The following is a 16,555-nucleotide window of genomic DNA, read 5'->3' as shown; positions in this document are numbered from 1 at the left end:
TATACGTGCACCACCCTCTACTTGAAAAAAATTGCCTCTCAGGTCCCTTTTATGTCTTTCCCCTCTCACCCTAAACCTATACTCTATAGTTCTGGACTCCCCCACCCCAGGGAAAAGATGTTGTCTATTTAACCTATTCATGCTCCTCATGATTTTATAAACCTCGATAAGGTCACCTCTCAGCTTCCGATGATCCAGGGAAAACAGCCCTAGCCTATTCAATCTCTCCCTATGGCTTAGATCCTCCAACCCTGGAAACATCTTTGTAAATCTTTTCTGAACCCTTTCAAGTTTTACAATATCCTTCTGATAGGAGGGAGACCAGAATTGTGCACAATATTCCAAACGTGGCCTAACCAATGGCTTGTACAGCTGCAACATGACCTCCCAACTCCTGTACTCAGTGCTCTGACCAATAAAGGAAACCATACCAAATGGCTTCTTCTTGATCCTATCTCATCTCTTACCCTTCTAAATCCGGTGTATGCAAGCCTAGCCTGTCCAATCTTTTCTCATAAGACAACTGACCCACTCCAGGTGTAGTCTGGTACGCCTGCTCTGAACTGCTTCCAGTGCATTTATATCCTTGCTTAAATAAGGTGACCAATATTGTGTGCATATTCCAGATGTGATCTCACCAGGATCCTATATAACTGATGCACCACCTTCCTGTTTTTATATTCAGTGTCCCTCACAATAAGTTGTAAACTTTTATTAGCTTTTTCAATTACTTGCATTACCTGCGCATTAACATTTTGCAATTCATGCCCAAGGATGTCCAGTCCCCTCTGCATCTCAGAGCTCTGCAATTTCTCACCATTAAGTAACATGCTTTTTGTTTATTGTTCCTGCGAAAATGGACAATTTTATATTAATTTATGTCATCAGCAAATTTGACAACCATATCTTCCACACCTTCAAGTTATTTAACATCATAAAATATTAGGAACAGAGCTAAACCATTTGGTCCATTGAGTCTACTCTGTCATTCAGTAAAATATTATTCAGTTCAAAAAAAAGATTATTCTGATAATCCTCATCTCTACTTTCCTGCGTCCTCCCATAGCCCCTGATTCCTTTAGTTAAAAGTCTGTGTATTTTGGTCTTGAATATACTTAATAACTCAGTTTTGACAGTCCTCTATGGTAAAACATCCACAGATTGACTAAATCAGAGAGAAAGGAATTCCTTCTCGTCTGTCTAAAGTGAGTGAACCCTTATATAAATTGAAAACAATTGAGGTGCCAGCACTAATGCCTGTGGCACACCACTTGTTATACCTTGACAACGTGACAAAGATGCCTACTCTCTGCTTCCTGCCAACTAGCCACCACATATTCTGTCCAAGACAATATGTTATATTTTATATATATAACCCCAAATAATACAAGCTCAAAATAAGTTTCAATATGGCACTTTAATAGATGCCAGTACATTCAACAGTTCTGATTTAACGATAGAATGTTACTTACTCAAAAACACCAGTGGATTGGTTAAACATGATTTCTCTTTCACAGAGATTATTTTGACTGTCTCATGAAATTGAACTCGTCTAAGTGCACTGCTAAGTGCACTCTTTAGTAATAACTTCTAACGTTTTCCTGTGACGGATGTTAAGCTAACTAATCTCTTACTTTTTGAACAAATGAGTGACATTTGCTAACCTAATGGAACCTTCCTGCATCTGTCAGGACTTCAAGCCTGAGAATGCTGCGCAGGAATTCAATAGTATCTTGGTGTCATGTCTGTATTGTTGGAATGAGCAACAAATCAAAATATCAAGTCATTGGAACAGAGAGCTATCAGCTGTTAATATGAAATTGTTCATTATACATATTGTAAAAATTGCATATTTGATACCTTGATTTGAGCTGCAATTTTGTGGACACTCACTGCCAAATGAATATTCCTTTGTCATAGACTGGTATGCTTTTATCTGTTACTTATCGTTCTTTCCTTCTTTGCCTTTCTGTCATTCCTGCAAGCAGCTGGATCAGCTCTGGTCTTGGGAATACATAGCATCATGTTCATGAAATTGTACTCATACCATGAGGTGAATCGGTGGCTTCGTGAAGAATGGGCACCTCTTGGTCTAAAATCAGCTATAAAACATCCAGGTATATCAAACTTGAATATCTTCAGTACTATTATAATTATGTTTTTTCAGATTTCTTTATGTTATCTTAATGATTAGTCTAATCCTGATGCTCTTGCAGGTATTTCATCATGTGCATCTGATCCAAGCAACACTGGTGGGGGCAATCTACAGCAACTGGTTACCTTTCCAGACAACTTGACAGTAAAAGGTATAGATTTTATCCTTCGTTCTTTTTGCAGGTAATACAATGCAGGTGCAATTATTTGATCACTGTGGAGAAAAGTATTGGTGAGTTAGTATAAGAAATCACAATTTTAATTTATATTGATCTAGATTGCTTTAGTGCCAAGTATGAGTTTAAGCTGATGTGTAAAGTTAAGTCTTCCATTGAGAATATGTATAGGGCATAAGCAAGCAGGGAAAGAGTTAAGTTCTGAGTTTTGTGAAACGAGAGGTTCAGCTGAGTATGACTCAGATCAGATAAGAGTTTTATGAAACAAGAGGTTCAGCTAAGCCTGACTCAAATCAGATAAGAACGTACAGTTAACAATGGAGTGCTGGAGGCAAGGGTAATGGATTAACAAGGTGAAAAAGCAGTCATTATGTAGAGCCATTTAACAATATTGGAAGCATTCAGTATGTGAGGTCAGTTTAACAAGGTGAAACGTATTCATTATGTGAAGCCAGTTATTCATTGTGTAGCAGCAGATGGCTTTATCTTTACTATTGACACTCGCTGATTGTAATGGTCACCCAATTAATATGTATGTTGCCTTACCTGGATGCTCCTCCCTGTAAAATGACTATATAGTTCATTGAGAACCCACTGTCTTTGGGCATTTTGCTTCAACTGAGGGGGAAATGGAACGACAATATTGGCATAGTCAGAAGGATCCAAACAAATAATTATGATTAGACGGTGTCAGCGGCCACCTGGAGCATCGGTGTCTCGAGACAGATGGGCCCACAAGGTAATATTTTAAACCTTGGTCCCTCTCGATATTCCTGTGTGCCTGAGATGGTCCCCTCACTCGATCGCTCTCTATTCTACGGACTCCTCGGACGGTAATTAGTTCAGTCGAGAGACACAGTTTCGCAAGCGTGCTGGCAGGCAGAGGTTCAAGTCCTCTGCGCAGCAATGGGGTTCGAGTCCCCTGCGGTGAGGGATGTGGTTGAGGTTCGAGTCCTCTGTGTGGTACTGGGGTTAAAATCGCCTGGGGTGGGTTTGGGTTGAGATTCGAGTCCTCTGTGCGGTACTGGGGTTCAAGTCTACTGGGTGGGTTGATTTGAGGTTGAAGTCCTCCCGCTGTGCGAGGTTCGAGCTCTCTCTGTTTAAGTATGGTTCGAGCTTTCTGTATTTAATTGAGGTTCGAGCTCTCTCTTTGTTTAAGCAACGTTTGAGTTTTCTATGTTTAAGTGGGATTCGGGTTCTCTGTTTAAGTGAGGTTCGAGCTGTCTGTGTTTAAGTGGGATTCAGGTTCTCTGTGTTTAATTGGGGTTCGAGCCCCGTGAGGAGTAAAATGAGAAAGGGGTTAAACTCCCCTAGTGGCGAAATTCGAGACTCAGTGAATCTTTGTTCTGGGGGAAGAGAGTGGCTTGGATTGCGGTGTCATGTGGTCTGCTGTGAGGACTTTCTGTTTTTATAGGAGTAATTTCAGTGAGAGGATGCCAAAAAAATAGAAAACGCTGAAATTAAGGGTATACTAATACTTGGGCTAAAAAAGGAAAGTTTCAATGTAGATTGTGCCATGCTGAGAGTGTTTCATGTTTAAGACTTTTGATTTGTTAAAATACTGGTTCAGAAAATCCTTTTTAAGTAACTGTGTTGCCTTGTTTGAATCAGGATCTCAATGTGTTTTGTGGGTTATCTAATGGGGCAGATTTCGCTTTTACATTGAAATTGTACAACATTATGTCCTTTTTAAAATTATCAAATTTGTAACCTTAAAGCAAATTGATTGAGTGCCTTGAGCCCCTGATTTGTTTGAAATTCTACAATACCTGTAAAAAAAATGGGTAAATGATTATGCTTTAGCCAGGTGAGAGCATTGTATTAAAATAACTTTGCTGCTATGTTTTTAATGCAGAGAGTTCACAAAAAGAAGAGTACATATTGAGTTTGATGTTTTGTTAAGATTTTAGAGAATATTAGAACTTGAGGCTGAGCTGTTTCAGTTAATTATTGTTAAGACTTCATTGGCCCCCTTCATATTGCAAATTCAAAGAATGTTGATCTCTACCAAAGTTGCAACTGTAATTTCGACTGTTTTATTTGGGAAGTTTCATTTGGAGAGCATATTTTAAAACACTCAGCATTTGTTTCCCACAAATATTTGACATTTAAATCTGAACTGAAATCGCCTCAATTGCTGCAGCACAGGAAACATTTTGTTGTTTGCTTGCTATTCCAGACTTTTGAAATATTTTTCCTGACAGCTTTTACATTAGCCAAGTATCAATTTGTTAAAAGAAAATAATTTTTGAATAACCTGAATGGAAGGGTTTGATTTTAGGATTACTGATTGTTGTTTATAATTGACTGAATTGTTTAGGCAGTATAATTTAGAAGTCTATGTATTGTACAAAACTTGATGATGTCATAAATAGTGAACAGAGTAATAGATTTCAAGAATTCAAAGTATGTTGAAATAGGCAGATACAGTTCAGTGTAGTTAAATGTGCGACTGATTTCATCCTGATAACCACTTTGGCAAGGAGGGAATAAGAAAGGAAATGCGAGGATACTTTCAGCACCTAACATCTACTCTGGAATACACCCCTCCACAGCCTGATCCAACGGATTCGGTTAGCTCCCCAGTCATGAGCATGAAAAGTGAAGAAGCTAACAACAGTGAAGAAGAGGTCGATATGCTTTTTGTCAGTGGCCTTCCTATGGACATTAATCCACGTGAGCTTTACCTTGTCTTTTGATCATTTAAGGGATATGTAGGTTCACTGATCAAGCTAAATCATAACCTTAAAGCAAATTGATTGAGTGCCAGTTGGCTTTGTCATATTTAACAGTAGAGCGGGAGCAGAAGCAGCAAAGAATGCTGCATTATCCAAGTATGCTGCTGCTGCACATTCAGATGCGCATCCTCCATCTGAAGCACCTCTACAAGGACGGAGGTCTTGTCAGTTTTGTGAAGCATTTAACTGCCCTCATCCAAGAAATCAGGCTTCTCCGTGAAGTAGTCTGCAAGGACAGACTGAACTTTGTTTTCAGGTTGGACTTTACTGAAGGAGATTTTGGAGAACTGGCTCGTTTCCACTCGACTTGGAAGGTATGGAGTGGTCACTAAGGACTGTGGATTTAAGAACTTTACTGGTGAATTTTTTGCACATGGGAGGATTCTTCAAATTCTAATTACAGTAACGGACCAGTAATTTTTGTTGTTATAATCATTGTATGCTGTGTGTCAATAAGTTGCTTAAATACTGGCTGTCAAGAGTCTTATGAAAGCTGATAGTGCCATTGGTTATCATGAAATGATAAAAGGAGGGAATGACAATATGTATAGGATATAAGCAAGCAGGGAAAGAGTTAAGTTCTGTGTTTTGTGAAACAGGTTCAGCTGAGCATGACTCAGATCAAATAAGAACTTACAGTTAACAATGGAGTGCTGAAGGCAAGGATGATGGATTAACAAGGTGGAACAGTAATCAGTATGTAGAGCCATTTAACAATATTGGAAGAATTCAGTATGTGAGGTCAGTTTAACAAGGTGAAAAGTATTCATTATATAGAGCCAGTTATTCATTGTGTAACAGCAGATGGCTTAATCCTTACTATTGACACTCGTTGATTGTAACAGTCACCCAATTAATATGTATGTTGCCTTATCTGGATGCTCCTCCCTGTAAAATGACTATATAGTTCTTTGAGAACCTGCTGTTCCAGAGAAGACCGTGAACTCATGTCTCTGTGCATTTGGGCAACTGTTATCTCTCCCCCCAGGGCCCAGAATAAAGATGAAGGAGATAAACCTACATTGTGACTCTGAGCATTTTGCTTCAACTGAGGGGAAACGGGACAATGCCACATTCTGTTCATAATGAGAGTAGCTTTTGTAATATATTCAAACAGTTTTCAAAACAATTGTTTCTGCAAAGTTAGGTGATTCTTGGCAAAATTATGCATTGATGCCTTGGGCTATTAATGTGCTTGTTTAGCTATGTAATGCATTATACACGATATCTTGTACTAAAACCTAGAATCCAGAAAAGTATCATTGGAAAGCTGCTATAGATTTTACATAGAATCACTGAAGTTTAAGTAACAGTGAGAAGAAGTAAGATATTGGAATATTGAAAGGATGGTGTGTTGGGAAAGGAAGAAATGGGAATTTTGGGATTTAGGATATCTACATGAAGGAATCTTCCATTGTTGAAGTGATGTGAGGAAATGTGAGAGTGTTGGGAATTTACAAATAATGGTCCAATGTTATGGAAGCAGTAAGGAATGATGAGAACCTACAACAAGGAAGAGAGGGCTGTTACTTTGGGAGAAAGATATATTCTGGAAAGCAGGAAGAATGAAAAGTATTGAAGGTGTGCTGGAAGTATGTGCATGGCTATGACTGGTAATTAAGGTGTAAATTATTTAAACAACATATTGCTTTTTTCAGCCAATTCAGCAAAAATGCAACAAACACAGCAAAGAACGTAAGAGTATGGAGGATTGGTAAATAGCAAATAATATCTGATGGATCTGATTATTTTTGAATTACTAAAATAGTGGACAGAAGAATGTCAATGAATGTTATTTTAGTGGGCTTCCAGAAACCATTTGATAAATTCTTCTTAAACAACTGCCAACTAAAGCTGAATTTAATGGAATTGAATCTAAGCAAATTATTCATCCATTTGGGAAATTGACTGTGCAGAAGGAGGCAGAGAGTTGGGATAATGGGTAGATGCTCCAATTGCAAAGATGTGATGAGTTGTATCCTGCAGCAATCTGTATTGGGGCCTCAGCAATTCATTGTATTCAACAAAGTCTTAGATGATGAAATAGGAAGTCCATCTAGTGACATATAAATAGGCAGCATTATAAGTAAATTAAATCGAAGCAAAAATTACAAAGCAATATTGGTAGAAATACAAGTATTCTAGTATTATGTTACTTCTAAGCAAATAAAAAAACTTCAGAATTGTTGAAAAAAAGATACATTTTGTTGGAGCTTTACATCTTGCACTCAACAGGGCAATTCGCAATAGTAGCAGTGTAAGAGGAAATCATCATTTATATGAGAGGTGAGTGCTGTTTGTTTGGTAAACTGAAGCTGATTGCTAGCGGTGTTGCCCTTAAGAATGCACCAACTCATGACGATTGACAGTTTACTGCCAAGTTTTGCTTATATTTAAACCAGGTTGAGTATAGTCAAGGCACTCTCTGTAGAAATGAGGCAGAAAATGTCTGTCACCTATCTTGCTGCATTGTAACATTTGTCTGCAACAAATGGAGTTCGTCTTATTAATATATGCATTTTTCAGTACACACAAGTGTACTACACTACAAGCCTGACTGAGAATCCTAAATTGGTTGTCAATGTAATTCTTTGCACACTTATCCAGCAAATATTTTCCATTCGTGGAATCACATTTAATGTTGGACACTGTGTTATGTTGGGCATTATTTGCAAGCATCTGCTAGTTTTGTATGATCAATACATTTTATGTTGCAAAAAGTGGAAGAGGAATGCTGTTTGATACAATTGCCAGTCTTTGGGATGTGTGACCTAGATATCTGACATCACGCTGGTACTGAAATTTCTAAACCACATCACTCCTCTGATAAGCTGAATGTCTTTTTGAGCTGATTGTAAATCCTATTAATTGCAAATGTCACTTATGTTGATGCTGTTCAGTAGCAGTGAATGTCATGCTCAAGCTTTGCTGGATAGTTCTGAGTGCGTGAATAATTATGCAAACAAGCAATTTTAGATTGGTGTTGTTATGAAGTTGAGGGCATGTACTCTACCTTTAAGAGAGAGAAAATACTGTTCTGAATCGAGAGCTTACAAGCACCTATGTATATGACTAGATGGCAATTTCAGAGTATACTAGAAAATTGGAAAAATGTAACATTTGGCTGTGAAATGGATACCTGAGGTTTGCCTGCTGTTTTGACAACAATCAGTTTAAATTATTCACATTCCTGATGAAGGCCTTATGCCCAAAATGTGACTATCCTGCTCCCCGGATGCTGCCTGACCTGCTGTGCTTTTCCAGCACCACACTTTGAGTTTAAATTATGTCCCAGGATACTAAAACTCAATTGAATTTAAATTTATTGTTTTGCCAACATCGAACCAATGAGACAATCCAATGTTGGGAGGCATAAAAATGCAGACATTTTGAAAATCGGTCAGAGAGCAACTGCCATAGAGAGAGAAACTGGAGACCTAATTGCACATCTAACACCTTGCTCTCAAAGACATTAGGAAACACTCTCCATCAAAGGTACCTTTTCATGTGAAGCATACTCACAGTAAAAGGCAAAAAGACAACCCAGAGAGATCCTCAGCCAGAAGAGTGAAGACACAGAAGAAGACAGTGGTTGTGTGGCTTTGAAATTAAGTTGTTGTAATTTTAATAAGCGACTTATTGAAGCAGCATATTGTTATAGTGTTGGAAGCAGATAATAAGCAGTTAAGAGAAAGGGCAGCTTAGAGTTGTGAATACATGTTGTTTAATGTTCACTTTTAGAGTTAAAAAAATGATGTTATTTCCTTTAAATAGTGGAATTTGGGAGTTCTATGTTACTCCTATGTTATGGTGTTTGGTTTAATTAACAGAGGGGCTTACCTCTGAGTTGTAACAGTTTAGGGGCTCGAGTCCGGGATTTGGCCAGGTTTATACAGATCCAGTCTGATATTTGGACAGATCTGAGCTGATTTGGGGTACAAAAGATCCAAGCAGATTTAAACCATGGGCGATTCGTGTCCGAGATCTTTAAATAAAACTTTGGTGAAAAAGTTTGTTTAATTTCAGTTACTTCTGGTTGATTAAATTAAAAGTGAGGGAAATAGCTCTTAACGTTGCTAAAGAGGTTCTGGGGTTTGAAGATGCTTCCCAAATTTGCAAAGAAAGTTTAGAAAGACCGAGGAAGGACATACATTTAGAATTAGCAAATAGGTTAGAGTTGAGTTTAACCAGGACAAAAGGAAAGCTGAAATTGTAATGCAGTTGCTCCAGCACTTAGGTGTATCAGAAAAACAGACGTGGAATAAAGTTAGAAAAACTTAAATTATAATTGAGGCAAATGGAGTTAGAAGATAAAGAAAGGGAAAGAAGAGCCATGTTGGAGGAAAAAGGGAGAGAAAGTTCTGAGCTGAACAAAGATAAAAAGAGAGGAAAAATAGATAACAAGAAACAGAGAAAAAATTTGAACTTCAGAAGTTGTGAATTAGTCAGGAAAGTCAAGTTAACAGGATGAAAATGTAGAGAGAAGGTAGTGATGTATACAATGTGTTAAAACATTGCCACATTTTGATGAGAAAGATGTCAAAGCCTTCTTTATTGCATTTGAAAAATTGGCTAGGCAGATGAAGTGGCCAGAGAACTTGTGGGTAATGCTAGTTCAGACAAAACTGGTAGGTAGGGCTAGTGAGATATTTGCAGCGCTGTCAGATGAGGGTTCAAGAGATTATGCAGATGTCACAAAAGCAATTTTGAGTGCTTATGAATTGGTACCAGAAGTGTATAGACAGTGGTTCAGAAACATAAAGATGAAATCACTTCAGACTTATGTTGAGTTTGAAAGAATTAATTTTGACAGGTGTGTGCGGGCCTTAAAAATAGGTAAGATATAAAAGGCTCTAAGAGGGATTATTCTGCTGGAGGAGTTTATAAACTCACTTCCACAGATGAGAAGAATTTATGTAGATGAACAGAAAGTTCAAGAAGTGAGAAGAGCGGCAGAGATGGCAGCTGGATATGCATTGGTGCACAAGGTGAAATTTAGCTTCCAGCAAGAAGTTCATCCTGTGAGGGATAGAAATTGAGAGAAGGGAGAAATTGGGTAGAATCTACTCTAAACAAAGAGTAGTTCACACTAGGAATAGTTTACACAGGTGAAAAAAGAAGCCCAAGAGGGTGAAAAGGAGGTGATGGGTCTCAGGTGTTTCCACTGTGGTAAGGTGGGACACACAAATGCTGGTTGTTGAAGAAAGGCACTGTGGGAAAAGATATGGTAAGAGAGACTAAACCAGTGGGATTAGTGGAAGTAGTAAAGGAAGCCACAAGAAAAGTTGAGGAGCTGCAGTGAGTGCACAGTCTTGGCAGGGGCTGAGTATTAAGTTAGTGCCCGATCTCTATAAAGATTTCACCTCTGTGGGTAAAGTTTACTCAGGAAGAACAGGGCGGGAAGGGAAAGACGTTACAATTTTGAGAGATACAGGAGCTAGTCAGTGTCTAATAGTAAGAGATTAAAGAATTTGCACTCTTTCTGACATGTTACCCGAGAGAGTGGTAATTTGTAGGATAGAGGGACAGAAATTTAGTGGTACCCTGTGTAAGATCAGGTTGGAGAGCCAAATCAAGACTGGGGAAGTAACAGTGGGAGTGATTGACTGAGTGTCAGTTCCATGAGCTGGCAGGATCCAAGGTGGGCGTGACACCCTTTGTTGTGGAGTAGTCAAACGAAAACTGGGAAACCGAGGAGTTAAAAGACAAATACCCTGAAATTTTCCAGACTGTAGTAACAAGCTCCCACTGTCATAAGTCACAGCAAGAAGCAAAAACTAAAGAGAAAAACAAAAGAGCTGAGGTTCACTGAGTTGACACCATGTTTGATATCATAGTGCAGGGAAAACCTGAACAGAAGTGTTGAGTCCTGAAAAGCTAGTGGACAGAAAGACAAGACAATATAAGGTATATGTGTATATATATATATATAGATGCATACTCATAAAATGAATCAGAATGTATTCCTGAGGGTTATTATCTTAAAGAAAGAATCCTAAAATGAAAATGGAGACCACCGCAGGTTAATGCAGAGAAAAAGTAGGTGGAAGTGCACCAGATTGTGTTGCTAGTAGCATACAGACAGGAGGTATTACGGGTAGCACATGAATAATGAGTAAGATGTCATGCAGGTGTGAGGAAGACTCAGGCTAAGGTCCAATTTTCCAACTATTGGCCTGGATTGCACAAGGATATGGTTACATTTGCCATACATGTCATACATGCTAAATGGTAGATAGACCACAAGCACTAATAAAACCAGCACCTTTGTTGCCAATTCCTGTAATTGAAGAACCTTTCACGCAGGTTATGATTGATTGTATAGGTTCCTCCCTAAAACTAAAAGTGGGAACAGTATTTGCTAATGATAATACATGTGTTTACGAGATTTCTGGAGGCAATTCCATGACAGAGTACTAAGGCAAAAAGAGTGGTGGAGGAGTTAGTAGCTTTCTTTACCCAGTATGGGCTATCCAGAGAGATTCAGTCAGACCAAGGGTCTAATTTTACTACTAGGCTGTTTAAGGAAGTCATGGATAATTAGGCATACAGCACTTTAAATCAAGTGTGTACCATCCTGAATCTCAGGGAGCTTTGGAAAGGTGGCATCAGACCCTTAAGACAATGTTAAAAGTGTACTGTCAGGATTACCCAATTGATTGGGATAAAGGTATTCCATTTGTATTGTTTGCCATTCGAGATGCCCCAAACAAATCTACTCAGTTTACTCCCTTTGAATTAATATTCGGACATGAAGTGAGAGGGCCTTTGAAATTATTAAAGAAAAATACGCTGGACCAAAGTTGGAGATCTCAAACTTGGATTATGTATCTGAGGTGAGGGAGACATTAAATCGAATAGGTAAGTTAGCTAAACATCATCTGAAAAGGGCACAGCATAGAATGGGAAGCAAATGGCAGATAAAATCTCAAAAATTCAGATGTTTTCCCATGGGGATGACCTATTAGTATTGTTACCAGGGATAGGGGATCCCTTCAAATCCAGGTTTAGTGGTCCCTATCAAATTGACAAAAAGTTGTCAGGTAAACTATCTGGTAAAGATGCCGGATAGAAAAAAAACTATTGGGTATGTCATGTGAATATGATGAAACCTTATTATAATAGAGACAGGGAACTGGAGAAACAGGTGTTAGTTATTGACACAGAATGAGGAATCAAATCCAGGTGTTGTGGAGTTTGATGTGCCTCAAAATACATTAAATAATGAAGAAGTCCTTGAGGAGTGGGATAGTTTAGTGAGCTATCTGTCTCAGAAACAAATAACCGAGTTGAAAGGTTTGTTGCAGCAGTGTAAGGACATATGTAAGAATAAGATTGGAAGGACTAATACTATTGTGCATTAGGTGGAAGTAGGCAGTGCTGTTCCAATAAAACAACACCTCTACAAACTTAATCTGCTCAAAACCTCAAGTCTAGAAGGAAGTGGATGCGATGCTCAACGAAGATATCATTAAACTGAGTCAGAGCGAGTGGAGTTCTCTGATCATGTTAGCTCCCAAACCTGACGGGAATCAATGATTTTGTGTGGACTATCAGTAGGTCAGTGCTGTAAAAAGAAAATCAGACACCTATCCAATACCAAGATTGGAGGATTATATAGAGAAGGTTTGTCAAGCGACTTATATCATGAAATTGAACTTACTGCATGGTTATTGGCAGGTACCTTTATCAGAGAAAGCGGAAGAAGTTTCTGTATTTGTAACACCAAATTGGCTATATCAATTCAGAGTGATGCCCTTTGGAATGAAGAATGCACCAGTCACGTTCCAAAGATTCACGAACAGAGTTGTGGCAGGATTAACAAATTGTGCAGTTTATCTGGATGATGTAGTGATCTTTCGTGAGTCATGGATCGATCACATGGTACAATTAGCAGAGCTCTTTGGACGAGTATGAGAAGCAAAACTGGTAATAAACTTAAAGAAAACAGAATTTGTGAAGGCAGAGGTGATGTTCTTGGGACATAACATCGGACATGGAAGGTTGACACCAGGAACGTGAAGACGAAAGCCATCGAAGAATTTCTGTAAATATCCTCAAATAAAGAGATACTTCAATTTTTGGGACTAAGCAGATTCTTCTGGAAGTTTGTTCCAATCTTCAGCAACGTTGTGGTACCGCTAACAGCTGTACAGAAGAAGACAACAACATTTTGGTGGACAGAACAATACCAGGAGGCACTTGAGAATTTAAAATCTGTACTAACCACAGCACCAGTTTTAGCTATACCAAATTTTTTGAAACCCTTCAAAGTTGCAATCAATGCTGGTAATGTAGGAGTTGGAGTTGTACTGCTACAGGAAGATGATAATGAAATTGAACGGCCACTTGGCTACTTTTCAAAGAAGTTCAACACCCACCAGAGAAAATACTCTACCGTTACACAGAATTATTGAGTTTGGTACTGGTCTTCTAACATTTTAAAGTTTATATGATGATCACTGTGTCAACGATGGTTGTGTACACAGACCACAAGCCTCTTACATTCCTGGAAAGATATAAAGACAAAAAATATGAGACTATTTCATTGTTCTCTTATGTTATAGACTTTTAACTTGCAAATAGTACATGGTGTGAGTTGTAAAAATGTGATAGCAAATGAGATATCGCAGATTTAGAGGAAAAATGTGTCAGTAAGATTTGATGATTCCAATGTTATATATGTGTGCAGAAAAAATATGACATAGATTAATGACCTAATATTTCATCATAATGGGAGTAAAGATTAGAAAAAACCATGAAATCATCTTTTCATTATGATGGTTCATTTTTTTCTTAAGGGTGTTCTACGTTCAAGGCATATACTGTACCTTTAAGAGAGAGAGCATGATATACTGAACTGAGAGCTTACACACACTTGTATATGTGTCTAGATGGCAGTCCCAGAGTGTACTGGAAAATTTTTAAAATGTGACATTTGGCTGTGAAATAGATACTTGAGTTTGGTTGCTAAGTTTTGACAATGATTTGAATTTAACCTAGTTTTGAAATTAAATTGATGTAATTTTAATAAGTGTCTTACTGGAACAGCATATTGTTAGAGAGTTGGAGGCGGATAGTAAGCAGTTAAGAGAAAGGGGGCTTAGAGTTGTGAGTACTTGTGGTTTAATGTTCACTTTTAGAGTTAAAAAATGATGTTATTTTCTTTAAATAGTGGAATTTGAGAGTTCTCTGTCACTCACATTTTAACAGATTACTAAGTGAGGTGAGGTTTTCTGGGTGTTTGGTTTAATTCACAGAGAGGTTCATGTCCGTTTTATAACAGCATTCTTGCAAATTGACGTGATGAATGCAAGCTGAGAAGCTTCAGCAAAACGTAACATTTTCCTGGCAATTATCCAATTATTAGTAGATTAAATGAATGGGCTGAACTTTGTCAAATTGATTTTGCGAGGTCATCCATTTGGACTTAAAATATTTATTAGAACATGTATTCTGTATGTTAAAATGCTAGAAACAATGAAGACCAAAAGGACTTAGATGTCCAGATACATAGATTATTGAAATATCATGAACACAGACAGAAAGTAATCAAAAGGCTAATGATACTGGCCTTTGTCAGGAAAATAACTGAATACAAGAAGTAGAAGCCCTTGCTACACCACACGTGAGAAACTGAGAGTGGTTTTGGGTACTACACCCTAGAATATATGAGAAGAGGTGAGAATGTAGTGTAGAGTTCCCAGTATGACCTGGACTCCACAGAGCAAATTATGGAAAAGCATTGTATAGTCTATGAATATACACCCTAGAGCTCTTGTGATGCAGCAGTAGTCTCCCTGCCTTTGAGCCAAGAGGCTGGGGGTCAAACCCTATCTGTTCCAGAGGTGTGCAATAAAATCTCTACAAAGGTTGATTAGAAAATATCAACAAAAATGTTCTACTTGGATTTAGGAAAGCTAAGTGATGGTTTGATTGATATTTCCAAGATTTAAGAGGAAGAGATAGGATAAATTATTTTCAAAATGGTTTTGTCTAAAAATTATAATCAGAGCTTCCAGATGAGAAATAGGAAACACTTAAGTTGTAAAAATTTGGAATTTTCATCTGCAAATAGTAATTGATACTAGATAATTTGTTAACTTTAAAACTGAGATTGACAGAATTTTGATAGGCTGAAAACATCGAAGAATGTGAAGCCAAAGTGGGTACTGTATATGGAGTTGGGTCACAGATCAACCATGATGAAATTGAATGGAGAAACAACTCAAGGGGTCAGTGACCTACTCCTCGTTTTATGGTTGGATAGTTGTGCCTTTCTTGTGGTGAATTTGATGGCAGGTGGGTGTTTAATGGGATGGGAAAGTAGCTGCCACCACCCTAATTAAGCTTAGAATAAGATGCCCATACAATAGGGAGCTCAGCTGAACTAATACCTGCTCAAGACCTTATCCCATCGTCGCTGCTGCTAACCCAATAGTGGGCAGGGGACTGGCTGTGCATGAGCATGACAAGCAAACCCTGCTGCTGGCCTTTTGACGAAGGCCCCTCATTCAAATGCATTCATTTATTGATGGAGGGATCCAGGATTGGAAATAAGGGACCTGCTGAAACCTACAATTCTGCCCTTGCATCTGTCCCCACTCACCTTCTTAAGTGATGTGAATGGAAAAAGCTGAGTGTAAATCAATTGAAATCAGCAGAATGGATAAATGAGAATAAAGAATACAAAATTTTAATTCTGCTTTTTCTTTCCACAAGCATTACAGAAGGAAATTTAATTGAGAAAGTCCTTTTTACTTAAAGAGATGGCAGTTAATCTATCCTATGGTCTTAAATGATAGTTAAATTGTGTTCCCATGAACTCCAGGAAATGTCAGCTGATATGAATTCTCACTTAAACATTTTAAGACACTTGATTTGCTGCATAATCAAGAATTTTGCAATTATGATAAAAACTGGAAGCAGGAATTTAAGCAGGGGCATTTTTATTTTCCGCTATAAATTTAGTGGGTTATCAGTAGAAACTGTGGATAAAGGAATAAACTTTTTAAAATGCCATTACTCTAGAGTTTTCACTGAAGTTCCATTGGGATATTTACCTCCTGGACATTGCACTGTTGGGTTTGGATTAATGTTTGGGACTCTGTCAAACACCAAAGACCTTAGATTTCCATTTTTAACGCATAACAACAAATTAAGTAGTTCAGTTGAGGTCCCTACCCATTTGAGCTAGAGCCTTGTGCCTTCTCTAGTAGCATTTTTGGATGGCGCACTGGGAGTTATCCCTCCCATGTCTTGCTGTTGATTCCTCATATACAGCCTGCATGTGTTACCCTAACCCTGCAAAAACCACATTTGCCAACCTGTGCTCTGGATCACTTGCCCATCTTGGACATCAATAGGTGTCACTTCTGCAGCAGATAACTCAGTACTGCTGAGCATAAGACTTGCCAGTATCTGGGCAGCAGCTCACAGTATACACAGCTTCCAGTCTTTGCGTACTGATTCTGGACAAATGTCTGC

The 16,555-nt window shown here is 38.2% G+C and overlaps 1 protein-coding gene across 1 annotated transcript in view; it reads left to right on the top strand.

Annotated features, from left to right (window-relative positions):
- The window catches only part of LOC122558555 (diacylglycerol O-acyltransferase 1-like), a 175,656-nt gene that overhangs the window by 81,181 nt on the left and 77,920 nt on the right, over nucleotides 1–16,555 (top strand). The window contains exons 4-5 of the mRNA XM_043707286.1: nucleotides 1,989–2,117; nucleotides 2,217–2,306. Of these exons, the coding sequence (XP_043563221.1) occupies nucleotides 1,989–2,117; nucleotides 2,217–2,306 (219 nt within the window). The remainder of the gene's footprint in view (nucleotides 1–1,988; nucleotides 2,118–2,216; nucleotides 2,307–16,555) is intronic.

Source organism: Chiloscyllium plagiosum, chromosome 17 (assembly GCF_004010195.1).
Source record: "Chiloscyllium plagiosum isolate BGI_BamShark_2017 chromosome 17, ASM401019v2, whole genome shotgun sequence".
NCBI lineage: Eukaryota > Metazoa > Chordata > Chondrichthyes > Orectolobiformes > Hemiscylliidae > Chiloscyllium > Chiloscyllium plagiosum.
The sequence above is the reverse complement of the archived record's forward strand: the minus strand, read 5'-3'. Positions and strand labels throughout refer to the sequence as shown.